We start from the raw sequence: 27,712 nt of genomic DNA on the forward strand, positions 1-27,712 counted from the left end.
TGACATGTTTGATTGAGATAGCATCATGAAAAGTTATTTTTCTCCCAGAAGATCTGAATTATCAGTTGTACCATCCAAAGCAAATAAATACATGGATTATTGCAAGATAATGGGCTTCCGTACAGCAACAATCTATAAGCCTGTTCGAACTTCAGCGTAAATTGTGGTTTTGATGGCAATGGGACTGCTTCAAGGGACAAACCCAAGCTTTGATGCAAGTGTTAGTAGGATTATGGCCATAAATTTCGATTTTATATTGCCTTTTGGAAGGTCACTGCATTTCTGTGATAGAAAGACTAATCAGAGGATAGACAAGCACAGGCTGTCTCTGTGGCTTTTACAGCAAATGCTATCTATATTCTGAGATATTTTATCTGCCGTTAAGGCATACTGTAGAGTTTTGTGTTAAATTAGCATATTCTATGCTTATCTGTACTGTTGAGAAAACTGTTCCAGGTTTTCATTTTATTTCCTTTTTAGAATATTTTGAAAAAATATTAACAAACATTTGCTAGGTAATATGCAAACCCTAATGCTACAGGAATTACAATACAATATTTACTTGGCAGATACCTCCAAGAAAAAAACCATCATTTCAGCTATTATCTTTAAAGAAACCCCTTTTCTCTTTTTTCCTCCTCCCTCTCTGCTCCACTAGCTGAAAAGCCAATAAAAAAATTCTCCACCTCCTACACAGTTCAGAACAAGATCCGTGTGCATTTCTCCTAGGCATGTTTTGAGACCCAGAAGGGGATGAAAGTAGTTAATGTGCAACGGGAATCTTAATTTCAGAGACACATCTGTACCTTTCTATTGACCTTGCTGATATGCTGCAAGCTAAATATTAAACCATTTTTTGATCAATTTAAGTTCAGCCTGGGGAGAAGAAACGGTTAAAGAAATGTCTCAAGTATACTTGCATCCAGCTAATCAGACTTTGTGCGCATCTACAAATGGTACAGAACTGAAATCAATCATTGATAATGAAACCACAAACGAAAAGTGGACCGAAGACTCCTTTCCAGGATTAGAAATACTGTGCACAATTTATGTTACATATGCTGTGATCATTTCAGTGGGTCTCCTTGGAAATGCTATACTCATCAAAGTCTTTTTCAAGATTAAATCAATGCAGACGGTTCCAAACATCTTCATCACCAGCCTGGCATTTGGAGACCTACTGCTTTTATTAACTTGCGTGCCTGTAGATGCAACACGTTACATTGTGGATACCTGGCTCTTCGGAAGAATTGGGTGCAAGCTGCTGTCTTTTATCCAGTTAACCTCAGTTGGAGTATCAGTGTTTACCCTGACTGTTCTCAGTGCTGACAGGTGGGTCTGATGTGACTGATTTGCCAGGAGATACCGCAGGTGTGGTTAGAAATGAATAAAAGAGCAGAAATGATCATTTTGCACAATATTAAATGGCACATTGTAATAGACTAAAAAAAAAACCCCAACCAACCACTCTCCCGTCTAATTTTAAAATGTGTGTTAGAAAAATTGGAGTAGTTCTTTTTAATGGGGTGAAGTGAGAAAGACTCTTTAAGTCTTTTGACCTTTTATTCGCTTGATGTACAGTACAGGGGTTTTTTATCAGTTGCCCAGAAAAGGGAAATTGCTTAAGGCAGGGAAAAGACAGTATATTGGTGCTATCTAGTGGTGCACTAAAGTAGTCAGGGAAGATGAAAAAGAAAACTGTGAAAAAGACTGAGTGGAAATCCTTTGTCCTATGCACTCAGTGAGGCTCTAAAATCCTAGAACGTAAAAGATTGGCATGTGGGGTAAAAAGCCGAAAGAAAACACAGAACAGACTGGGGGACAAATGACTGACTCATGATTTGATGGTTACTGCAATACTATCGTAATTTTCAGCTTGGTAAGTGCTTAGTGTGACATGACACAATTTGACTATTTCCTCTTAGAGTTCTTCTATCTTTTCCAGAAATACTTTAGCCCAGAGGTCCTGCAATTAAACTCAGGTTCTGACGACAGCACTGTCAGCAGGGATCAGTGCTCCCATCTGACTGCTGTCAGGAGTTGCTGAACGATCAGTTTTCCAGGCACCTCTTTCCCAAACGAACAAAACCAAGATGAGATTTCAGTTCAATCAGCCTGAGCATGTCAAGGAGCAGAAAAACCCAAAATGAATTTTAGTATTAAGAGAGAAAAAGATTTTCATCTTGTATGCCAGCAATTGTGGATTGTATGTAAGAGCAAGTAGTTCATGCGTCCAGAATTTAAGCAATGCTACTGCTACTGTACTCCAGAAAAAATCAGCCAACACAGGAACGGCCACACGGGGTCAGATCCAGGGTCCATGTAGGCCAATAACAGCCTCCAGCAGTGGTAGTATAAGGACAAGAAAAGACACATAGGAAGAATAAAAACCACTATCCAACACTACACTTATACCCTAAGCCTTCAGATGACCTCCTGAGCAGATGTGGCTTCTGTCTATTTAATAACCTCAATGGATTTCTCTTCCAGATCCTTGTTCAGCCTCTTGAACTTGTTTAGCAATGACTTTTACTGCCTGTTCCGTAAACAACAACTTTTTTTTGCTTTGCGCATGGCTTCATTTGATGGCCCTGGCTCTTGTGCCAGAAGAGAGAGTGATTCCTATCCATCTCTCCAGGCTATTCATGTGATATTCCATCCTTAGTATGCTTTTTTTTTTTTTAGTTAGGACGTGCAGAGCAGCACATGGTGTTCAAGAGTTGCATGAACCAGAAGTACAGATAATTGCACAATAGCCTCTTTTGCTCTCCATTGTTTTCCTAATAATTCCTAACATTTTGCTTTTTTGTTGTTTTTTTAGGGTTTGGTGTGGGTTTTTTACTACTGCTGAATATTAAGCTGGTGTTTTCACTGAACTATCTATCATAGCTCCAAGGTCTTGGTCCTTTACGACGTCAATTCAGAATCCAACATGGACTAGCTGACCTTTAAAGGTCCCTTCCAACCCCAACTGTTCTATGATTCTATGATTTAGACACTTGCTTCTGTATTTAATTCTGCATGGTAGCTGTTAGGTAAATACTCCATGCTACATTTTCACAAGGTAACTATATGGTAAACTTACTGAGAAAGCTCAGAACATCAGTCATGTGCGCAATGCCAGACTATCATGTTCCAGTATGCTAGAAGAGCTCGAAGTCAGTAAAAATGGTATTTGTTTGATAAATAGCAGTCCAGCTTGCAGTTTTCTATTTAAATTTGCCTAGAGGAGAAAAAGACCAGATCTCAGGTTGTGCAAAATGGTGTAACTAAGCTGTCTTATCCTCCGGATCCTTTTTCACTGCCTTTCCTTTCATGCCAGTCTTGTGCCCCCCTGGAGGGGTCTCTTCTTTCTGCATCATCAAGAGTCCCTGATACTTTGGGAGCAGGGTATATTGTTTCCTGTGCTTCATCCACCTTCGTGACAGTTGGTCTTTTTTCCATGTCCCATTTCCACACAGATTTTCACGCATCTATAGATTTACCCAGATTTTTCTCGTATGTCTGACTCAGTCCACATGCTGCAGAATCACCGCCATGAATCAACAGCAGTGTTAGCTCCTGGTTTGTAAATATGAATGAATACTGGAGCGTTATTTTGAGTCAGATCACTGCACTCAGCTGGGATCTTAAGAACATGGAAGAAAGGAGGGGTGTACATGCTTGGTTTCATGTAGTTATAAAATAGTTAACCTGTTTCATACCGTTACCGGTTTTGCATACTAATTCCCTCATTTACCTTTCTAGGCAGCGCCATAAAAATAGGAGAGATGATTGCCCTTACTGATCCTAATCCAAACAGTAGAAGTCATCTTTACTTAGGAAGGCTTTAATGACAAGTCCTGCCAGCCAATTCAATAAAATACATGCTTAAAATTAACTTTTACATTTCCATCTTAATTACAAAAAGCTAGTATCCGTTTTCATTCCCAAGATGATTCTACCACCCTTAGTTTAGCGAGAACAGAGACGGCTTTATCCTCAGGAAGTCTGCATTGCCAGTGCTTGCATTATTTCTGTATTTGTTCTGACAATGATGTTGGTTGGTTTTAGGTACAGAGCCATCGTTAAACCCTTGGAACTGCAGACTTCGGATGCGCTCCTGAAGACCTGCTGTAAAGCTGGCTGTGTTTGGATCGTCTCCATGATATTTGCTATCCCAGAGGCTGTTTTTTCAGATTTGTATTCTTTCAGCAATCCTGAGAAAAATGTAACTTTTGAGGCATGTGCCCCCTATCCTGTATCTGAGAAGATCCTGCAGGAAGCTCACTCCCTCGTTTGCTTCTTAGTGTTCTATATTGTACCCTTAGCTGTCATTTCTGTCTACTATTTTCTTATTGCCAGAACTTTATATAAAAGTACATCCAACATGCCAGCAGAAGAACATGGTCATGCCCGTAAGCAGGTAAGCTGTGATCAAGCACTACAGTGTCCAATTTTCCAAAACCTATCATGCTGATTAAGTCTGAATTCTTGAGTGCAAAACCTTTACCTGATAATAGAGTCAAAGGCTCCATAAACTCAGCCCATTATCGGCAATCCAAATTCAGCTACGCACTTAAGCACATGCTCGCGACTCATTAACTTAATTGTGAGTGTGCATGCTTTCCTAAAGAGGGATGGGGTTTGTTTTGCTTTATTATGACCCTGTTAAACTCAGGAGTTAAAACGTTGAATTGAAACACTGAGACCTCATCCACGTGAGTTGACACATTAACTACTGTACTTTTAAATCCTAGTCTAGATGAGATTGCCACGTGATTTGTAATGGAAAGGGAATGTGCTCTGCACTGGAATTACTTTGTTAAAAAAATCATGAAATAGATTTATTTTTCTGTTGATTTCTTGGGGTTTTTTTTTCCATTTTGCTTTTTTGGTCACTAATGCATTTAGACTTTTAGACCCCTTTGAAAATCAGCACCAACTACATAAACGTGTTCCTCATTGCTATTAATACCAGATATGCATTATTTTCTCGTAGATTGAATCCCGCAAGAGAGTTGCCAAAACAGTGCTGGTGCTTGTTGCTTTGTTTGCCTTTTGCTGGCTGCCTAACCACATCCTCTACCTATACCGCTCTTTTACATACCATGCTTCTGTAGATGCTTCCACCTTTCATCTGATAGCTACTATTTTTTCCCGTGCCTTGGCCTTCAGCAATTCCTGCGTCAATCCTTTTGCTCTTTATTGGCTGAGTAAAAGTTTCCGGCAACATTTTAAAAAGCAAGTCTCGTGCTGCAAGGCAAAATTTCGTACGAAGCCTCCCAGTGCTACCCACAGTAACACACCTACCAGAGCCCTGTCAGTCACAGGCAGCACGCACGGCTCAGAAATCAGTGTTACACTGCTCACAGATTATAGTATCACAAAAGAAGAGGAAAGCGTTTAGTCCATCTGGGATGAAGGAGGACAGAAACTGAGCCTTTGCAATCAAGTCGCTACTACTGGGATCCCGGAAAGAGGTGCCATGCCTTGCCCTGTCTGTGAAAGCGTTTTCTTCAGGAGTTCCTCATTTTTTTTCAAATATACAATAAAGAAATCAAACTGTGTGGGAGAAGAAGCTGCAACGGCTGAACTTTCCAGCGTAAGCTCAAAGGGATTGTTCATGTTCCCAAGCACAAACACGGATCCCTAGCTGGAATTCCTGGGCTGGGCAGGACAGGAGTCAGCGGAGTTGGAGTGAGAATTGGCTCTGAGGATGGTTTTGTTCTTGGTGACTTGTTCTTTGACTTGTGACTGAGAGCTCCCTCTGTCAAGTACTTGCATCTACAGCAAGCAAGCAAAACCACGTATTTTCACAACATGATCAACCAGGCAGATTTTTGATTTCTTTCTTTTCTTGTCCCGAATGTTAAAAATTGGTAAACACATCAGAAAGCATGCTAAAAGGAAAGAAAGCTAAGGTTTGTAGTACAGTGTAGTGAAAAAAGAAAAAGCATTATGGGCCAGATCCACACTAGCCTTTGCTCTGTCAGTGACTTTGAAACTCTGGGTAAGAGCTGACTGGCTGTGTAAAAAGATGCCCTTCTCAGTTCCTAAGGAAGTCAAGGGAACCAGCAGGCGATCATCTCTCTTAAAAAGCTATAATGATCTTTAACCACACTTGTAAAATTCTTTGCCATCTATAGGTAAAACATCCCAACAGTGCAGAGTTCTCTACTGTTATAGTGATTTAACATCAAGAAATTGGGGTGGATCTGTATTAGAGCTCTAGTTTGGATTTACAGTGCACTTTTGAAGGGAACTGCTCAGACATCCCCTCCTGCCTTAATTTGCTCTGTCTCCCAGAGTGGTCTTGAGTGCACGACCTGGATTTCTCTCAGATGAAACTGTGCGTCCAGTCCACGGAACCAGACTAGAGCGAGTTTGAAGTAAAGCCCCCAAAAGTGTATGGCATGGGGGGGTCAGACTCACCATTTACCCCCGCAGATCCACTCCTGCTGCAGTGTACGTGGTCATATCCAAGTGGTCTGCACATTTTCGAGCATGCTGGGAGAGCCGGATTTTTCTATTGTACTAATTTCTATTCTTCAAGTTATTGAAGTAGTATCCCTTTATAATAATTAGGATAGATGGTCTTTATGAGATAGGCCTTCTAATCTCAAATCCACTGATTTTATGACTCTGCACGCAGAGGCAAGTCAGTGACAGCCTATCATGGGCAGCCTGTGCATCCCTAAAAAGCTCAGCAGCACTGCTGGCAGGGACTGCCTTTCCATCAGGAAATGCAGAAGGCAAGTCTTCCTACCCCATGTTACAAAAATGTTGAACAATACTTATTTTTATGAATTTTGTGAACCAAAACTTTGTTCTGTGGGAGTTGGTGATAGAAAACACAATAGACTTCCCATTGCTTAAACTAAGGGACTTCTATCTCAAAAAAGAATTTGTGCATTGAAGTGTAGAAGAGAGATTGCAACATATGAACTAAACGAAATAGTGCTGGCAGTCACAGGAGTTTCAATTTTAACTATCCCTTGAAGACATAACACCCCTCCAGCTGCACAGAGCCCCTAACAACACGTGGTTGGAAACCCATCCATCCATGCACCATTATTTGAGTTCATTATAAGATGAGAAAATCTATTTGCAGCCTCTCTCTGTTGACCGCCCTAATCAGAATAATAAAACCAAACTATAAATCCCAAGGGCATTGGAATACAACTTCTGTTGTCATCTTAAACCAGTTTAATGACAGTCCATTTTAATCCCATCAGGCCTGGCCTTATTTTACCACACTCTTCATGGTACAAGCTGCAAGGCTATAAGCACTAATTTTCAAATGGATTCTCCCTTTTATTGTACCAATTGTACACCAGGATAGCACCACTGAAATAAATGGAAATATAACAGCACAGAGATACAATTTATGGCAACGCAGTCTCCAGACACCTTATTTTACTCTCTTTGTCTTAATGTAACACATTCCCTGGTAGTGAGCTGTGTACAAATAGAACAAACATATTGCACCGATATTTTCCCCTTCTCTTTTTTCTTAATGGAGCTGCAGGGTGAGACTGAAATAAGTAAATAAGCCTACACATTTACGAGCCTGCTTTTATCATCCTGGATCTTACTACAGGGAATTCTAAACAAAAGAAAAATCAATGAACATTACCGTTCCTTACATCATTCTTTATTCTAGCTTATTAAAGCCTTTGGAAAACAAATCTGCCACATGTTTCTGGACTTCACTGTCTGTCTCTGTTGGAGACCAAGTTTCCCACTGCAAAATCCTTGGCTACACCTCACAGAGGTTCACTCTTGAACACCACAGTTTCCTAATTCACCATTTTCCTTGCTTTGCATGCAGCTCCTTTTTGCTTGTGTAACTACTCCTCTAACTGGATGGTCTATCTATTGCTAATGTATCCTGTTACAAAATTGACGTTTTTGCTATATGTTGCACATGTTTTGGTTAAAGACTGGCAATATTTCAAGCCATAATTTAACTATTCTGTATACTTTATGCTTTTATAATTCTGTACTTTCAAATCTTCATGACGTTGTATTGGAGTGATATATTGGTCAACATTTATTTTTATCTAAACAATCTGGTATTATTCATTCCATCTATTCCCCCAATATAATTATCCATAACATGTCTCCACGTTACCATAATTGGAATTAGGGGAAAAGGGTTGTTTCCTTTGCAATCTTTTCTCACTGTTCCAAAAACCAGTTCTTTCACCCCCAGTAATACAAGTGTAATTCTATAAGAGCATATGGGAATAATTCTATTTACAAAAATATTGAGTGCTATTTAGCAAAGAACTGGCATGAATAATTAGGATTTTACTATTTATATCCACAGTGAAAGAATAGGTAGAAAAAAGGCACAAAATACTGAAAGGCAAGACTCCATCAAAGGTCTTGTTCATGTGGAGTCTTATTGAGTAAGTAAATACGATTTCTAGGATGTACCTTTTTTATAGTTTGTTTTGTGAATGAGATGTACACATTAACAGCTTTAATACATAGAAATGGAACAATTAATGTTCGCATTAGCAACAGGTTTAGTATCAGTACCCTAATTTGTGCGGTCACTACGAGATGCTGGTTTAGTTTAAAAAACCAAAAATTGCACAAAAATGAACAAAACCATGTCAAAACATGGATATAGTGTAACAGACCACACCTCCAGCAAATGGCACTGAATATTAAAGTCAGTTATGAAATTATAGCCATTTTAAAGCTCACCCTCCTGTTTTCATAGAAAGTATTGTTTTATTTTACATAGTTAAATATGGGCTGCCCGCTGACACTCATGTGCTTCTGCGAAGAATATTACAATTAAAGAATAAGCTAAAGTTACACACAGCTACAGCACTTACACATTTCAATCAGTGGTACCTGTAATTAAAAAAAAAACAACCCAGGCTCTAATCAGCGTTTAGTTATGGGCTCTGCCACAGATGGTGCCCTCAGTGCAAGGTGAACAGTTCTGTGGCATTTCCTTTGTCAGCATAGGAAAAGGTATTGAATTTTTAGCACATCTGGATCTGGTCCTGTCATTTTTCGCACCGTGAAGACTCCTCTTCGCTCTCACTGGTCTCTCTAACAGCTACAGGCTCCAGCCCCATGGAAAGCCCAAAGAGGAGTAACCTCTCTGTGCTTAATCACTAGTTACTGCCTCCTTGATTTAACATAACAAAGCATCTTAAGAAAAGAGTGTTAACTCCTTACCTAGTTAAGTATTAGCTAGTGAATTGCTGGTTCCCCTCTATTACAAAACCAAGATTTTGGTACTGTTAGTAGATGGTATCTCTAGACCAACAATCAGCTCTGATGAACCAAGATTGCCTTTTATCACACAGAATAGTCAGACACAGATACAAAATCATCATGCTAATGCCTCCTTTTAATATTTACTTTGAGACATTTTGTCAGGATTTACAACGCCATTCCTTGGCAGCTCAGACTGATCCGAGCTGTGTAACACTCGAGCTCTTTGCACCATACCCAGAACACGCGGCTTGCAGCAGCAGTGCTTGTGCAGCCATGAATTATATCGTTTCAAGGATGTGATTGAGAGGAAAGCTATCTTGACGCCCAAAAATGATGAGTTTCCAGCCGAATCAGCTCCCTGAGCTGGCTCACTGTGCTGTCTTTACTGGAGGAAGAGAACAGACGGCGGCGACACGGTCAGAAGCTGTGCCGCAGTAGCTGCCATCACGCATGCTGTTATCTGCGGAAAGTGTGAGGGAATTTGAGGTAGTTTGTCCTCATAACTACATTAAAGTGTGCAGATCAGATTTACCAGGCACTAACCCTGCTGCACACAAGCACGCTCTCGCTTCCATCGGACCGAGATTAAATTTGGATCTCCTACTCCCCAGGACAGTGCCCCAGTGACTTGCTGCAGGCAGATCTGCACACTAGGGAAATCTGTACTGTGTGGGCACAGACGTTGCATTTGCTCAGGTTATGAATGTAAAAAACTCTGCCAAAATCAAATAAGCAGTTTAAGACTTAAATTGTATCGCTCTTACAATGTTTAAGGCTATGAATATCTTACTTCCAAACATATATCCAATTCCAATTTTTATAAGTAAGCACAGTTTATGTTAAGCCTCTCATGCTCCTCACCGAAATCCAATACCTATTTGAGAGCTAATACAAATGTCTCTTAAGCTGTCAGTTTATAAGTGATCACAAAACAATCTTTGGACGACTATTGTAATAGCCCTGCCAAGAGAAAATTCTTGACGTGTGAAAGATGTCATTAACTAGACTGGATGTTCCTTGTGTAACAGCCAAAGGTTACTCGAAGTCTATATTTATATCCTCAGCAATTTCACCTGACGGCCTGTTGACCCGCCAGTTCGCTCATGTCCGTCTCTCCCTACAGAGCTTCACAAGCTCAGGATTGTGTCTTTGATTTTATTATCATTCCGGTCCGTATGACAGTAAAGATATATTTTTTCCTGGAATACTCATTTCCAGAAAACTTCTGTACTGAATATAATTTTCATTTCTGAGTGGAAGGATTGCTTTGCCACTGGCAACCAGCCACTGCCAGCTTCGATGGGGCTGTTCAGCTAAATTTTCATTTAAAACACGTGCACTGTTTTAATACCTGGGTTTTATAGCTCCAGGTTAAATTTTGAAAAACAAAACCTAAACAGTGTGCTGCTTCATCCTCTAAATAAAGATACTTTTAAATACATACTCTAGCAATTAAATTTGGTTTTGATGCATGCTATCTGGATTACACTGTGAAAACCACTAGGTGGCACTGAATGAAAGTCTTTTAAAAGAACCGATTCGAATGAGAAAATTTTATTTAAAATATTTAAGTATCGACAGACAGAGTACTACACTGATCAATAACTAATTGTAGACTTTATTAACGCAAACCAATTCAAAATTTTGAAGACAGGCCTCATCCCTTGCATTGTACCACCGTACCAACCCTCTTGGAAGGGAGTGCAACAGCCGTAGCTGGACGCCCTCAGCCTGTCACATCCCTGCTCTGTGGAAAGCAGATACTTGTGCCAGCCGGGTAGAGCCGAGCAGCGGCTCCTTCTCCCCAGGAGGCTTAGTTGGTCAAACCATTTGCACCAGCCGCCTGCGCCGAGGGAGGAGCAAGAGCCAATGTGATGTTTTGACATTTAGCATGCCATTTAAGCGTTATCTACCTTTTTGCTTTTGTCTTTGCCTTTAGTAGGATATGAAAACCGACTTTCGGTCTCAGTGACAAGATGACGGCCAGCTGGCTGCACAGCACCTCAGCTGACAGCATCAACCAGACTGTTCCGTCTTGTCCAAGGCACAATAGGGAAAAGTATTGCAGGAGGAAGTACTTTCAGTGCTTCGTGCCCCTTAGCGGGCTTTTATTTTATCATGTAAGTAAAACGTCAACAGTCCCCACGCAAGGCCCATCTAGGCACGGCTCCCCACCCACAGCAGGCCCAGAAGGGTCTTCAAGCCCAGGGCCTCAGGGCCAGCCACCCTCATGCCGAGGCCCTGCCTGTGGTGAAACAGAGCTGCAGCCTAAGGGAAAAGAGCGCGGCCGGCCCGGAGCAGCGAGGAGGCCGATCGCCTTCGGCCCGGCCCGGCCCGGGCGGCGGCGCGCAGCCGACCTGCACCATCGCCGCAGGCCTCGGCCCGCCCAGAGGCGGGAAAGGAAGCCCCGCCCCCCGCCGCGCGCCCCCGCGGGCCCCAGCGCCCAGCCCCCTCCAGGAAAGGCCCCCTCCCTCCCTCCCTCCTCCCCCCCTCCCTCCTCCCCCCTCCCCGTTGGCTCCGCCGCCCTCCACGTGATCAGCCAGCCCGCGGCTCAGTGGCTGCGGCGTGGATGGGGGCGGGAGAGAGAGAAAAAAAAAACCCCGTACGCGGGCGGGGGGCGACTTCCGCTCCTGCGCGCTGCGGGCCTCTGGGACGGTCACCGGCCGCGTGAGGCGGAGAGGGTCCGCGCGCGCCCGCCGCTCCCGGCCGCGCGTGCCCGCGCGCTCCCCGGCCCCGCCGCCGAGAGGGGCGGGGCGAGCGGGCGCCTCAGGCGGCGGCGGCGGCGGCGCGGGTGCCTAGGCCCGGCGCGGGCGTCCCCCCCCCCCCCACCCCACCCTCCGCCGAGGCCCGTCGAACGGGCCAGGATGAGCGGCGAGGACGGGAACGAGGAGTTCTACCGGCAGCTGCAGCTCCAGCAGCAGTACGAGGCCGAGCCCGGGGGCGAGGGCGAGTCCGACCCCTTCACCTACGTGGACCCGGCCGATGGGGCCGCCTACGAGTGGGACCGGGAGAAGAAGGCCTGGTTCCCCAAGGTGGGTGCGGGGGGAGCCTCAGCGCTACCTGCGGGCGGCCGGCCGGGCCCGCTCGGTCCCCCTCCCCCCTTCCCCTTGTGAGGAGCGGCCTACTCGCCTGGCCCCGGCCCTCTGGGGGGGACCCTCGCGGGGCGCCGCTCCCTCCGCCCGCACACCGCCGTGGGGCCGCTCTTTCCCCGTGGCATGCCGAAGCTTCCCCGGGGAAGGGCGAGAAAGAAGGAACAGCTGATGTTGGGCCTCTTCAGCACGGAGAGAGTGTGGATTGTCTTGTCTCACTTGTCTGGATTCAGCCAAGTAGATGTCTGCTGCGAAGCCTCTGTAGCACTGAAACACTCTTTTTTTTCCAGGCAAAGCCACGGCAGCTGGCCTTGTCTCCGCCTGTAACCTAACCGGCTGCTTTCTGCTCTTCTGTTGTGAAGAGCTGTAGGTTGGCTTTTCTCCTTGGCTGTGAATCTGTAGAATTGCTCGGGCCTGGCATGAAGTCATGGTTATATTTGTGGATCTTAACGAATCGGTACTGCCTTTGGCATGTTTAGGGTTTTTTATCACAGTAGCTGTGGTGATCTTTGTCTTAATGTTGGCAGTGAAGAAGTGAACTAGTCTGTTAAGAGGTCTAGGTGAAAATGGACTGTTATATCCCTCTTCTATTATTATCTGAAAGCAATGCGTGTATAAAGTTGTCTTGTTCCCTCTCCTTAGATCTTGGAAATGCACATGAAAATTAAGTGTATTTAGCTTAGAGGCATTGCACAGAATGGAAACACGATACAGGTTTTCCTCTTGGGTTTTTTTTATTAAATATTTTAAGTATAAAAAATGAACTTGCTATAACAACGTGGTTCTTCAAGGTGAGAGGGGACACAGATTTAATGTGTTGAGCCAATCTACTGATCTGCAAGTGAAACAGTAGTTTTGTTACTGTATAACAATAGATGAGGGCAATCAATTTACAAATATTAAGACACTTTATAGCATATACTTCATAAACATAATGCGCCAGTTCTTATTTGTGACTCTGAATATATTGCAATTCAGAGAATCTGAGTGAGAATGAAGCCTGTAGTGCCAAGTTTATATGTGTGTAAACCTAGTAAGGTGTCCGTGTAGCAGATGGCTTACGGAGGGGTAAAGACATGTGAGAAATCCAGACTCGCAAAGTGGAGCAGTGGAGAGCTGAGTATCCCTGGCTCCCTGTGGAGTGCTATAGCCGGTAGGCACGGTAACTTTTAAAAGGGTTCTCTTTTTTTTTAAATTTCTTTTTTTATTTATCTCTTCTTCTCAGGAGCATTGGTCTTTCCTAAATGCCTTTCTTACCTCAAATTTCCATCTTGGAGAGGAGATAACATTAAGGGTTGGACAGATTATATAGGAACAGCAAGGTTCATTAGTAAATAGGATGTATAGTAGAAGCTGGTAAAGAGTCATTGTGAAGCACTATGTGATAGGTCACCAAGCTAGTTATCATAGAATCTCAGGTTACTTCATTTTGCTGATGATTATTCAATAGCATATTTTATCAAAATGGATTTGAGACCGCAGGAGCCAGAAGTTGTAGTTCTTTCTCTACTCCATTAGCAGTCATAAAATTCCTTATCTCTGTTCTCTGACAAAAGATTAAAATATTCTGACTGGCCTAAGTAATCATCATCTACCGACTGGTATTGCAGTGCTACTCTACTTTGGGAATAGAGTATCTGCTGAGCTTCTACTAAAGCATGTTTCAAAGCAGTGCAAGAAGTTAATGATATTAACTGTCAACATTCCTCAGAAAAATTTGGAGACAGTCAAGTATTTAATAAAAGTGATTGCAACTTTCTGCGTTATTTAACGATTTTTCATTCAGTGGTACTATATTGATGGATACCAACTTCTTACAGTCCTTCACAGACATAGCACAAAATCGCATGTTGAATTCATCTGCCTTCCTTCATCACTTGCTGTGAAAAAACAGATGTTGGATGTCTTCTGTAAGCATAGGGTATCTGTTCTTTATTTGGTTAATTTATTCCTTTCTGTTTCAGCGTGGCCAGTAGTTAATTACATGCTAGCATGTCCTGTAGTATTGTATTTCTTTTCTTATAAGCTTAATTGCCCCAAACTGTACAACTGTGTGGGTGTGGAGGTAGAACTGATCTCTTTCTGTGATGTTCTCCACCAGAACTGTAGTGAAGCCCCAAGTGAGAAATTCTGTGAGTGCTTGTCTTCCATGCAGGCATGGTATGACATAAGTTCCAATAAAAGCCTTTATACTTGTAAAAACGCATTTTAAAATGAAGTAGTTGCAATGGTATATATGGTAGGATGATAGCATATTATGGTAAAAAACCCCCTTTGTTATTGACTGGCAAAATTTGATGGTCCGTGGTAGGTAATTTGCTAAGAATAAACTTAGCTTTACAGGAGAATGCGGTTCCCCCTGAAGTTGAAACATAATACTGCTGCAGGAAGGTGGCTAGTTGTTGCAGGTTTAATCATGAATGTATCTGTAGGTTCTCTGATGAAAATGAATAATATTGTTCACCAGAAAGTTTAGAAGCTTAATTCTCTGGATTTAATCAACTGCGAAACTAAGGATTTGCTAAGATTGCTAGTGTCAAATATAACAAACCTTATTAGAACACAGAGTATTCTTTTCTTCACTAAAGGCGGTTGTACTCTTCCTTTCTCTTGACATTATGTTATGTTATGTCTGTAAGAGCAGCTGCTTACATTCCTGATCAAGGTGCGTTGCAAATCTTGTTTAGTGTAGGAGCTATTTCATGCTAAATTTTTAAGTTATATGGGGCTCCACAGCATCTTGTGTTATTCATGACAAGCCTACTACTGTCAATTCTGCATTTTTTATTTGTCATAATAAAAGCTTAGAGGTGAAACATCAAGCTTCAAATGACTACGGAAGATAAGAGATTGCATTGTTATCATTGACGCTTACTGCTGCCTGTTATGCCACTCTCTTACAGTAGCTTAATGACATCAACCTTTGTTCCCTTTTGAATACAGATGAAGCAAGTGCAGCACGGGTCAGAGTCAGATAAAATTTTCAAAGGTTAAGGCTCAGCTTTGGGGATAAATAATTTCAGAGTGTGTAACTGCAGAAAGTACTTCATAGTGCAGTGATGCTAATAAAATCAGCTATGACGTATTATCTCTTTGCATGTTATTGCTAGTGGCTAGTATTAAAACTTACCTGGCTGGAAATACTGGGGGTAATTTGTAGGGTTTTTTTGTTTTGGTCTCTAAGAGATAGACATTAGCCAACCTTATGTTCTATCCAAATATAGTCTCTCTCTAGAAAAGAGCAAGGTAATTATTTCTCTGTTAGCAGGATATAGAGTATACGGCCTTGTAAACAGTGTGTTAAGATATGTCTCTGTCTAAGTGCAATATTTATTGTCTATCAACAAAATATGTCATCCCTGAAAATGTTGATGCTTACAAATGTCAGTCATTCCATCATCTGTGGATAAGTTGTTGGCTTACCTTCAGTGTCACTTTATCTCTTCAACATGGTCAGGAGCACTTGGCTTCTGTCCTTCAGGCAAATCCAATTTATGTTGAAAGCAGAAAGCTTTGCTTGGAAAAAGGCAGAACTTGTGAAATATTTGTTTTAAAACTTCATGTGCTGTATGGAATTGGTATGTTAGTCTAGTTCGGGTAGTGCCTGAACTGATTGTTTTTGTTGTGCGTATGGCTTTACAAAGATGATTTAAAAACAGTTTTGAAATACTGTTATTTTCTATGTTGCCGGATTAGAAAATGGCCATCATTGATGCACTAACATTAAAACACTTACAAACCTGAATTTGTAGTTCTTTGAAACTTTGGATTAATTTTCCTAATTTCTTTTTAGATAACAGAAGATTTCCTGGCAACGTATCACGCCAACTATGGCTTCCATGCAGATGATACAGACAGTTCATCTGCTTCTGGCACAGCAGCTGAAAGTAAGCAACCAGTAAGTTCTAAGACATCAGGAACACAACCATCAGCAAATGAGAAAGGACCACGACAAACAGAGCCAAAACAAAAAGCAGAAAAACGGAAGCTTGAGCCAGGTAAGTGACAAAGGGTTTCCCTCTGTGTAGGCTGCAACCTGTATAGTACTGAGTAGAAACTGGCGATTGTTCAGTGTTACCATGTACAGCAAAGATATAGGTCATTCTGAAAATTTCCAGAATGACTTTAAAATTGTATGGTACTCCGTAGGTATCCTCCTAAGTCCATCTACAGGGTGGGGAAAAAGGCAAATTAAGGCGTGTCCAGAGCTTTTCCTGTGGGCAAGCAAAAATTCTTAGAAATCTGATGGCATGTGAACATTAGTGTATGCTCCCTTGTTTAATATATTGGCATAACTGAATTAAAACTCTGTTTTTAGGATGGTTTCATGTTGAAGAAGACAGAAACACAAACGTTTATGTGACTGGTAAGTAATAGCATTTATTTATCTACTTTGAGCTAAAGATGGTGAAAGAGACTTGTATATGTCTCACTGACTTCTAATATTACCTATTTGGTCTGCCACTTGCAAGCTACTTAATGTTATGTTCCTGACTGCATAATGTCTTTGTGACCTTTAAATTGCAGATGCAGGAAAGTAATATAAGGGACATACTCCATGCTTTTATCTTCTAAATGTGATATTCTGTGAGCTGTGTCAGCCAAGTCACTAATTTTTTTTTAAGTAAGGTACAGCCAAGAAAAACAATTTCTGCAAGCTCCTAAGGAATAGGATAATGAGAACAAGTTTATAAGAAGATAGCGCATTGACTATACACATCAATTAATCTTTAATTTTTATTTTATTTTATAAACACATATTAAATTATTAGATAAGGAGGAAACAGTAAGTACAAAAAAAAAAGCTGGGAATAGAATGAGCAAGTAACAGGGAAGCTCAAATGAAACTGTGCATTTACTATGGTATTTCTCTACCTGTTTTGGATGTCGGGGTGCTATCTTTAGGTGCATACAGAAAGGTACATTTGGTAGTTCTGAGCAGTCACAGAAACGCACACACTTGAATTCTCAAAAATCTTGATCCCGACCAAACTAGTGTGGAACAGTGACGTAATTTTCTCCTCCATTTTGTTTTTTTTTTTCTTTTTCTTGTCCTCAATTCAAAGTTCAGGCTTTAAAAACTCCGTACATTACCAGTTGCTTTTTTGTTGAATTTGTGGCTGGAGAAAATAGTCGTCTGTTTATAGTTTGGGCTTTTTTTTTGTCTTCTATCCCTAGAGGTGCAGTGGAACTTAAAACTCGGGCAGGGTAGTTACATTCGCATAGGCCATTGTGTCCACTGCAATGTCGGTATCATGTATAGCACTAAGGCTCTAGGTCTGCATATTAGGGAGCGCAAAGATGTTGCTCTTTGTTACACCTATTAAAAAGTAAAAGGATTTTAAAAATATTGGTATGAAGTAATGTTTAGAAGGTAATACCAAAAATATTGGTCCCAAGGGCAGTGGTTTCTTACAGTGTATGTAAAATTTCGTCCTTAAGTTTGATACCTTTCATTTAAAGAAACACTGTGGAGGTTTTGTTCTGATGAGGTTTTAAAGAAAAAAAAAAAAATTAAACATACTCAAGCCTTCTGTTTTAATTTATTTTACAGGTTTACCTCCAGACATTACAAAAGATGAATTTATACAAGTCATGTCAAAATGTGGTATCATTATGAGAGATCCTCAGACAGAAGAACACAAAATCAAACTGTACAAAGATAAGGAGGGAAATCTTAAAGGAGATGGCCTCTGTTGCTATCTAAAGGTCAGTGGTGCACTGAAATGCAGTTTTCCTTCCCGTTGAAGATACTTGTGGCCACTGTTTCAGAATCATATTCAGAAGATTCTTGAAATACCTGAATTATAACTTAAAACTTAGGTGTCTGTTTTAAAGATTTATTCCAGAACCGCCCACTTATCTGCTTATGCACCTCATTTGTTTCCTCTTAGCCACCCCCACCCTCCCCCGATAATGTCCATAATACCTGCTGAACATGTCTCTACATGTTCCTGTCTTGGGTGCCAGTGATTATGGGGTGAAATGGGGGACTCTTCACCTTTTACTTTGAAAATATGCCACTGGGTGGCCAAGAGTACAGAAGTAACGAGTCAGGAAGGAGCATACTGTAGTCCTGTATTTACAGCTTTTAGTTGAGAGCTGGTTAGGTTCAGGACTGTTCTTGCATTCTGTATTAACCTATAAAAGTTTAGGCTGCAGTACTGTTTCCTTCATGTGTTTCACTTGTGAACCATTTGGAAAGTTAGTGCTTGCAGGTGCAATCTGCTTTGATTCTGCAGGAAGTACCAGGCAAGTACTAAATCAACTGCCTTGTAGTCTATGCTAGTTTTGAAATTTTAGTAGTTAGGGCTGTTTAGTGCACAAGTATAAAGACAGTCTGCCTGTCTTTATAAGGAAAAGTCCTTTCCTAAAGGACTTCTAGGAAAACTTTAAAAATTACTTCAGAGCCTCAACATCTGCTGATCTTGGAAGAGTGATACAAGCCTTATAGAAAATCAGCCCCCTGAATTTTTTTTGGTTTTGCTTTTAAGTTCATCAGCATGATTGACCATTGCAGATTAGTTTTTGTGACATATTTGAATGAAATGTATGCAGTTCCTTTTGGGAGCATTAATCTGCTGTAACAGTGGTAAAGAAATACTTGGTTTTGATAAAGAAAGCATTGCCAACTGTGTGTCAAGAGACTTGGAAGAGCTATGGCATTACAGTTTTCAGTGACAGGGAACTGATTCTTAGCACAATATTCTTAATTAAATGTTATTTGAATAATTTGATGTGCCATGTGCTTTAAAGCTTGTGTTCTGTTTTATCTTCAAATAGAGAGAATCAGTTCAACTTGCATTGAGACTTCTGGATGAGGCAGAAATTAGAGGCTATAAATTGCACGTTGAAGTTGCAAAGTTTCAACTGAAGGGGGAGTATGATGCAAGCAAAAAGAAGAAGAAATGTAAAGACTACAGGAAGAAGTTGTCTCAACAGCAGAAGTTTGTATTTTTTATTTCAGTAAAACATTGCTTGATTTCTAAGTGCTATTAGTAAAGCACTGCTTTCTTTCAAATGCAATGCTAAGAGTTATGCAAAAATTGAAGTCTTCTCTGACAGCAAAATAGCTTAAATAATACACATTTGGAGGGGAGGAACTCCGAAATTAAATGTTGATATAATGAACTTCTTCGTGATTGACACTAACATAATACATAGGGAACCAAGGTCCTTTCAGTTATAGAAGAAAATATTTCAACTCTGGGGAGATAAAAGACTTTTTTCTCTCAGTGTGTGAGTGTGCAAGTCCTGTCACCATATCTAGGCTTACTTTTTTAAGGTAATAACACTCTGGCTGTTCACATATTATTTGTACCATACTTTACTCGTTGCAAAGGGCAAGAGATGCTAGCTTCCGTAGGAGCAAATACTAAAATATCTCTGTAGATTCCCCCAGACCTCTCTCTCCGGTATAAGATACGTGGTTTTCTTAATTGTATCTAGATTCGTTGCTTTTGTACCTAGATTCGTTGCTTTTGTCACTTAAAAATTGTTTTTCTGCCTTTTGGAACCAAGAAGATGCGGATTAAAGAAGAAAAAAGTTTAAGTATATAGGACTTTTAATATTTTAATGAAAGCAGCATTCCATTAAACATTTTAAATAGTAATGCGAAAGTATTTTGCCATAGTTAAAGGGAACAAAGTCTACTTGACATCTTATCAATTAAAAATAAAAGCAGCTTGAAATGTATCTGCCTCAGAGATACATTGCCAATTCTTGCTATAAGAAGTCTCCAGTGCGGAGGGAGAAGTATGAAAATAATGAACTTGCATTTGACAGCAGTTTGTGTGAATAAACTGACTTCAGTTGGTGTTCCTTTTGAGTTGAAGAACATAATTTACTTGCAACTACCTTCATTGGAAATCCAAATTTTCTTCAGCCGAAGTAGCAGATACAAGAAGGAACTTAAATGAGATTTTTTTCCCCCCCAAATATAAGATTCTGAGATTTAGAAGTGTAAGTGAATGTGTCCTTTTTTTGTAATAGGATATAAAGTAGACATTTCTACCAGAAGTAACATTTTTTGTGAGAAGGTAAAGTCATAGAACAGGTGCCCTGAGTTACACTGCTAGTTTGTGGCAGTGGCTCTGTACACTGTGGAACAAGACACATCTTGCAGCGATGTCTGTGTAAGACTCAAGGTGTTCTTGCATGTTTGTTTAAATAAAAGCAGTTAAATTTTACCAAAGGGAATAGCGGATCTCCTTTTTTACAAAACAAGTTAGGAAAAAATGGTAAAATACTGACATTTTTATTATACTTGGCAGCAGCTGATTCCTGTGTCTGACCTGATATTAGGAAGGAACTAAAACTTGAAGATTATTTTTTTCAGTGTTTAAGAAAATGCTTTGATTTTTAAAATAATTTATATTCCCTCTATGAGCATTTAAGTACCTTAAAACTTCAACTGCTTTGTAGAAGAAGTGGTAAAACTGGGTGATTATTGCATTTTTTAGAAGAGTAACTTAACTCTTTGTGTCAAAATACATGTTTTAGTTGATGTATTGCAAGAAATGCCAAATTAATGATTTTTTTTCAACAAATACTTGTAGAAACTGAAGAGAGCCGCAACAATATCTTCTTACTGTTGCTTCATTTCATTAGACAGCTGGATTGGAGGCCTGAGAAGAAAGATGGCGCAACTCGAATGCGACATGAACGCATCATTATTATCAGGAATATGTTTCACCCAAAGGACTTTGAGGTAGGAAGATGCAGTTTGCTACTGTAAATTGTGCTCTTATAATTAACGTTGTCTGAACTTTCTGCCATAGGAATTTTAGCAAAATTCTAAGCAGATGAGAACAAAATTAAATTCACTGTTTGGGCAGGGTTTTTTCCTGTGCCAAGCATCTGCTTAAAATTCATTCACCTATTTCCAAAAAGCAAGACAAAGATGTTCATGTATATTTTTTAAATAGGCCTTTTTCACTGTGTGTATCCTGACAATATTCCTTTTTGGGATGGAAAGAGGAGTAGACAGTAACGGTGTTAGAATGGAGAAGCCTTATTAATTAGTAGCATTTATTAAATTCAAATAAGGGCTGTCTGCCAACTCCCAAGTGGCTTTGAAAATGCAGCATAACAACACTTTAATTTATGAACTTCTGATAGACTGGCAGATGCGTTCTGTTGGTGATTGGGCAAAAATAAAGCTGAGAGAAGTAAGTGCTTCTGTTCAGTTTAACCTGTGTGATTGCATTGCAGGAGGATCCCTTAGTGCTAAATGAGATCAGAGAAGATCTGCGGACAGAGTGTGAAAAGTTTGGTCAAGTAAAGAAGGTTCTCATATTTGATGTAGGTATTTTTTACAAGTTGTGTAGGCAGAATTGATGTAATGTGTAAATGTGCAAAACATTTAGGATTCTTTAAGTATGAGTGGAGCATTTATTTGCTTTTTTGTGTTTATTTCATGGAAACTTGACCTGATCTTCCACTATTTTAAAATTAGCTGTTTTGGAAATTAATTTATAAGCACCTATGTACTTCAGCCTATGTGAAGGCAAACTCTAACTCTTCCCAGTAACTTGGATACATGTCACAAGTTTTGACAGTTTATAAATACATTTATTTGTAGCTAAACTAGCTGAAATGTTTGTTTGTTTTATGTGTTCAAAAAGTCTGTTCTGTGTACCAATAGAAGGAAATGTGTAAACTTGCAAATTGAGTTTTTCAAACATGATTATGTATGATCAGGATAGAGCTATATCCTGATGGATTTTGAAAGACAATCTAAAATATGTTGGAATAAATACACTATTCAGAAAACTATTAAATGAAAGTTGTCTCTCCTTACAGCGACACCCTGATGGCGTGGCTTCTGTGTCATTTAAAGAAGCAACAGAAGCTGATCTGTGCAAGCTAACTCTAAATGGAAGGTGGTTTGGTGGACGTCAGCTTAGTGCTGAAACATGGGATGGTGTAACGGATTATCAGGTAGCCTTTCATGGTCCTATTTCATCGAATATTTCTTCCAAACTGTAAATCTGTTTTAATTTGAGAAGTGCTTTGTGTTCTCATCCTCATACCCTTCCCCTGCCCCATCTTGCTTCTCCTCAAAAACTGCTAGGATGTCTCCAAAAAAATCATCCTTAATTATTCAATTTAGTGAAAATTTGAAGGACATGTTTGATGTTAAAAATTGTGTGTTGGAGATGTAAACTTAGAAGATTAGTCAGGGGGTGTACAGATCATTAGTTCACAGTCAACAGGGCCTATTGCAGTCTTGAGGTATTACTGCAATATAAATGTTCGTATAATTTTATCTGTGTAAATACTCATTTTTACAAGTATGACTTTGAAATTATGTGTATAAACATATCTTTAATAGGTGGAGGAGACTGCGAGAGAAAGGGAAGAAAGGCTCAAGGTGTGGGGATCATTTTTAGAGGATCCTGATGCAAAGGAGCAGCAAACTACATCTGATTCAGATTCCGCAACAAGTAGTGTTAAACTGCCTGAAGGCAGACAAGCTTCAAAAGTTAATGACACATCTAAGGAGGATGTAAATGATGAAGCCCATAAGAGGGAGAATAATGGTGAGGGCATTAACGAAGATGGTGCTCCATCTACAGACAGCAGCCTTGCAGGCAGTGATGTTGAAGCAGATACATAACATCCTTAATGCTTTACGAAAGCATGGTTTTTAGGGTGATGTTTGAGTTTATCCCTTTCTTCAGGGTGACTGCAGACAATGTTCATATGAATATATGCCTATTAAAATGTCATCAGCTGTGTGCTTTGAAGTTTTCATTAAAAGCAGTATTTAATGAGGTTCTAAAAGTTTGTATTAATTGGCTGTTCAGGTAAAGTAACTCAAGTTGCCAAGAATGCAGTAAAGCTCATCAGGCTTCTTTTGTTCTAACTATGCTTGTCAGTGTTTCATTATGTAAGTGTGAAATATGTTCCAACCCTTAAGTTTATGTAACTATATGTAACTTAAGTAACGCAAAGCTATTACAAGATTTGTGGATTTTACTGTTAATTTTCCTGTACCCCTTGGAACTTGGTATCTCATCCGTAAAAATGATTCCTGTCCTGAGTACTTTGGATCATTTTATGGAACAGATGCTGTGATACTTAAAGGGTGAATGCATTGGATATGTTGCTATGCATTAAGTAGCAAATGATAAGAGTAGTACCAAGTTGCAAACTTAAAGGAAGTGAAAAACAAACAAGGTTGCCATAGCCAATGTAAGGTAAACTGCGTGAAGATAGATTATTAAATCACAGCATTCAGTAAATTATTTTTTTCTTCCCCTGCTTAGATCTTCTGTTGAGGCTGGAATTACATCAAGGAGACTAGAAATGCATGAGCACACACATTCTAGGCCGTAATGAAATAAGGCTGATCTTTAAACTCTCATGGTCTGTATGCAAAATAGGCTTTTGAATGATGAGTTGGCTTTGTTTAGTTTTTGCTTTAATAGAGTAAAGGTTTTCGTTTGACTTTGTTAGATGATGAGTGTGAGTTCCCTTCAACATTTTAGTTTAGCCTTACATACTCTTCAAAATGGGGAGGATCTCCTATATTTCATAAAATTTAAAGGCTTTTGGCAACTTGAACTACAGTTTGTTGTGCAAAAGTTAGAATACTTGAAAATATGCTTTCAAATAATATTCTTTTATGTGGAAAAAGCAAATGCTAGCCCTCTTAGAAATATTTTCCAAAAGCAAGGATTTAGAAGACATTCTAACTTTAGATATCTTAGTAAGTGGCAGGCTTTCAAAAATAACTTTGGGGGAGCCGTTTTGGGCATAGTAATTCTTAATTTAGAATCCCATTATTTTGATACCTAAGGATAGAAGAATACAGATTTAGGCACTAAACATTTAAAATATTGGTGCTAAATTCATAGCACGCTGTTCAGATGGGTGGTTACTAGTAAGGAGGATCTTTTGAATTTTTTTAATTCATATTGGATTGCAAGAAACCATAGATGGTAATTATTATATTTCCATCCTGAAGTATTCAGAATACTCTGAAAATTGGTATTTTCAAACTTCGTGCTCTGAGATTACCATCTATATTTTTTCCAGAAGTCTATATGGTACTAAGTTTGTTTTGTTTTTTTTTAATATGTAATCAATATGTATGGGTAGCTATGCCAACCAGAGCATCTAAGTTAACACTTGCCACTGTGGTTATAAATCTTATCTTTTTGTGACAAAATAATCTGGTCTCGCAACAGAGATGATAGTTGAATTCAGGGTTTAAAAGTCTGGGGGCTCATTATAAGCTGGCATGACAAATTTCCAATTTTGAGTTGCATTATAAAGAGCAGCTGTAACTCTTGCCAGCTAAGACAGACCATTTTCTCATCTTTACGAGTGTGCAAATTGCATGTTTCAGCAAAACAGGTGTTGGAACAGTTCAGGGAATCTGAAATACTGCCTGGTGCGTAGCTGCACGTAGTGGCATATTCAGGTTACATCTCTGGGTTGTGTTGGTTCTGCCTTCATTATTTTTATTGGCAGTAAGCACCACAGACCTTTGAGGGCTGAAGGTTTTGGCATATGAAGAGTGTAATTTAATGTGGTGGGTATTGCTTTCAGTGCTCCTGTTTTTTTTTTTTCTTCCAGCTTCTAGACTCCAGGCTTTAGATCTGTTAAGACTATTGTGTTTTGTTAGCCTTTTTTTTTTTTTTAAGAGAGCCTAGTCATATAACACTCTACACAGTTAAATCACCTGTTTTACAGTGGAATTGCAACTGATACAGGGAAACTATTGACAAATGTATAAATATTGTACAGTTCTATGAAGCCTTATCATGGTATCAGATAAAAAATAAGGTTAGTGTTAGTGTTTGAAAAAAGACTTTGAAAAATAAAGAATCATTATATGTGCAGTAACCTTCCTCTCTCCAATTGATGTACAAATTTGATTGGCTTGCTTCAGAAGTCAAACGTGATGTTAGTCTTTTCACCTTTTCCTCTAGACTTCACGCTGAAGTACAGCACGGGCAAAGACTGAGACCAAATGCTTTACTGGCTTTCCTATTAACTAGGATTCCTAAGAAAATAAAAGCTGTTTTTCCATGCAAATACGTTGTTCTGAAGTGCGGCATTACACTCAAACTGGTGTTTTCCTTTTGTCTACCTCTGTTATTCCCCAGTGAAATGTAAAAATATATTTTTATAAACTATTCATTGAGCTATTGAGGCATTTAATAGTCTGTGGAGAGGTTAATGCAGCTGTGACTTTCTTTTCAGCAGATTTTCATTGAGACCAAATTCTTTTGATGTTTTCCTTTCTTAAGTGATGCCGATTTTTATAAATTAAACATAAATTAAAATTTTTCACAAAAGTTAAAATTACTATTTTGACGCATGATTATGAAAATCTTGTAGTACAGAGCAGTAATGTTTAATATCAAATTTTAATGAATCTGAAGCTGAACGAGCTGAGTTGCTTTTTAAACTTGCATTTTTTTTCTGACTGAGCAGCATCATAAATGAATTGGTAAGAAGTTAAAACCCCGATGTAACTTTCACTATATTTGTTCTTTAATTAAAAGTGCTTTCTAATGACTTGTCTTGCTCATTAGAAATGACAAAATCAAAATTTTTGCTCAGTTTCTAATTTTTCTTAGGTTCCGTTCCAGCGTTCCACTATACTGCGTGTTCCTTCATACCTAGGCTTTTGGTGAGAGGTTCGTTTTAAGAAAAACTGTCTCCTTCCCTCCATATATTATGAAAACAATAACTAGCAGCAGGTTGAAACAACTTGTGGATAATCATTGTTGCTTAGTTTTGACCTAGAGAAGTAGCTGTTTCTACTCATTTGCACAGCGTAACAAAACGGATGTGAAGCCACTTAAATATAACAGCGGGGAAAGAGTATTAACTGATACTTCAGCATACTTCAGCATAGATAATCACTTTCTTAACCATGCAATACAAAATCAGTTGCTTAGCTTCAAGATATATTGGTAGTTTGCTTTACAATCAAATGCTGTTTAGTGGTTTGCTGGCAAGGTAATTGTACGGAGTTGCAAGTATTCATCAGAGATGACATGGTTTGAGGAGCATGGCCAAGGTAGCCATCTGGAAACAAAAAGCCCCAAAAGAAAAGGCACATAAGTTGTAGCAGGTTCTCGAATGTTCATATGCAGCTGTAAAGAGAGAATTAGTTTCATTTTGCATCAAAATGTTTATCTGTTTCTCCTGCTGACTTTTTTAATTACTTTTTTTAATTGAATTTCAGTCCCTCGTACAACTTACATTTTGTATAAGGATTGCAATTCACTTAAAATCATTAGTATGTTAAATGCAGTGCATTTTAGCTAAAACATGTCCTAGACATTATTCAGTTAAGGTTAATCTATTTACAATTACAAATACTTAGCTTAATTTGCTTAAGAAAACTTAAAGGTATTGGATGCTTCATAGAAACCCAAACTTGCCTTTAAATTTTCCAGTAAAATCGATATCCATACCCTGAATTCTTGAACTGTATAACCTAATGAAATTCTTTAAAAAACAAAACAAACAAACCACCTATAGATTTTAATTGGATTTTAAATTCTTATTTTTATTTCTGAATTTGAGGAAATATACTGCAGTATGATAAATGAATTATGTAAGTTGTGTACTTGTGTTGATTTGACTTGTGTGTACTTTAGTGCTCATTATACAAGGCTTGAAGTCTTACTGTCAGGATACTCTGAAAGTTCTGTAAAATATTTATAGAATTATGAAATCTTTTGCAGCGAATTGTTTTTTGCTCATTCTGTATTATGAAAGTATATTGTTAGATTAAACTTTTCAGTAAGTTGACTTGGAATTTTTCTGACAGGTTATTTTCTTTCGATAAGTTAAATTGACCGTTTATCTCTTAGAAAAGCAACATTAAAAAAAAATCATATTTTAATAATTTCGAGACCTGTGACAGCATCTGAGAATCCCTTGATTTGTCTTCAATTTTGTTTCTTAAAGGGGTTGTGTTTTATACTACCTTTTTAATAAACAAACTCGTGAACAAAACAAGTCTTTTCTGATTAGTTTTGAGATAATGTATCTGTCTTACTTGTTTCCTCAGTAAAAGGTACCATAGCATTTGGTGCACAGTGACTTTAATTTATAAAGCGTATGTGTTAACGTGCCAGAGCTTTCCAACTGGAGTCCAGTATACGTGTCGCTAGAACTGTAAGTGTTCACAGTGGGACATGGTATTTGTTCGCTCTTTATGGGTTTTGTCTCAGACTTCACTCTGGCTCGGTGTGTTAGTGGACCTTGCATGAAGATAAAAGGAGCAGGAGGAATGGCTGCAGGCACCATAGCTACAATTGAGATTGGGAGGGGGTGTGTGGTTTCTTAAGGACAAGCAGAATTTCAATTTTTATTCTCAGAAATGATTTTTTAATTTTTTTTTTGGTTGTTCAAAGCT

The 27,712-nt window shown here is 39.3% G+C and overlaps 2 protein-coding genes across 2 annotated transcripts; both read left to right on the forward strand.

The window, feature by feature from the left end:
• The first annotated feature begins 729 nt into the window (after window positions 1-729).
• On the forward strand, window positions 730-7,999 carry BRS3 (bombesin receptor subtype 3). The gene is made up of 3 exons (XM_076346944.1): window positions 730-1,332; window positions 4,054-4,405; window positions 4,982-7,999. Exons 1-3 carry the CDS (start codon window positions 902-904, stop codon window positions 5,387-5,389), a joined length of 1,191 nt encoding a protein of 396 aa, XP_076203059.1. The 5' UTR covers window positions 730-901; the 3' UTR covers window positions 5,390-7,999.
• A 4,077-nt stretch (window positions 8,000-12,076) lies between these two features.
• On the forward strand, window positions 12,077-27,109 carry HTATSF1 (HIV-1 Tat specific factor 1). The gene is made up of 9 exons (XM_076346945.1): window positions 12,077-12,260; window positions 16,111-16,315; window positions 16,636-16,683; window positions 17,872-18,026; window positions 19,101-19,264; window positions 20,929-21,028; window positions 21,532-21,621; window positions 22,123-22,260; window positions 22,655-27,109. Exons 1-9 carry the CDS (start codon window positions 12,093-12,095, stop codon window positions 22,937-22,939), a joined length of 1,353 nt encoding a protein of 450 aa, XP_076203060.1. The 5' UTR covers window positions 12,077-12,092; the 3' UTR covers window positions 22,940-27,109.
• The last annotated feature ends 603 nt before the right edge of the window (window positions 27,110-27,712 follow it).

The sequence above is a fragment of the Aptenodytes patagonicus genome, chromosome 9, assembly GCF_965638725.1.
Source record: "Aptenodytes patagonicus chromosome 9, bAptPat1.pri.cur, whole genome shotgun sequence".
Classification (NCBI taxonomy): domain Eukaryota; kingdom Metazoa; phylum Chordata; class Aves; order Sphenisciformes; family Spheniscidae; genus Aptenodytes; species Aptenodytes patagonicus.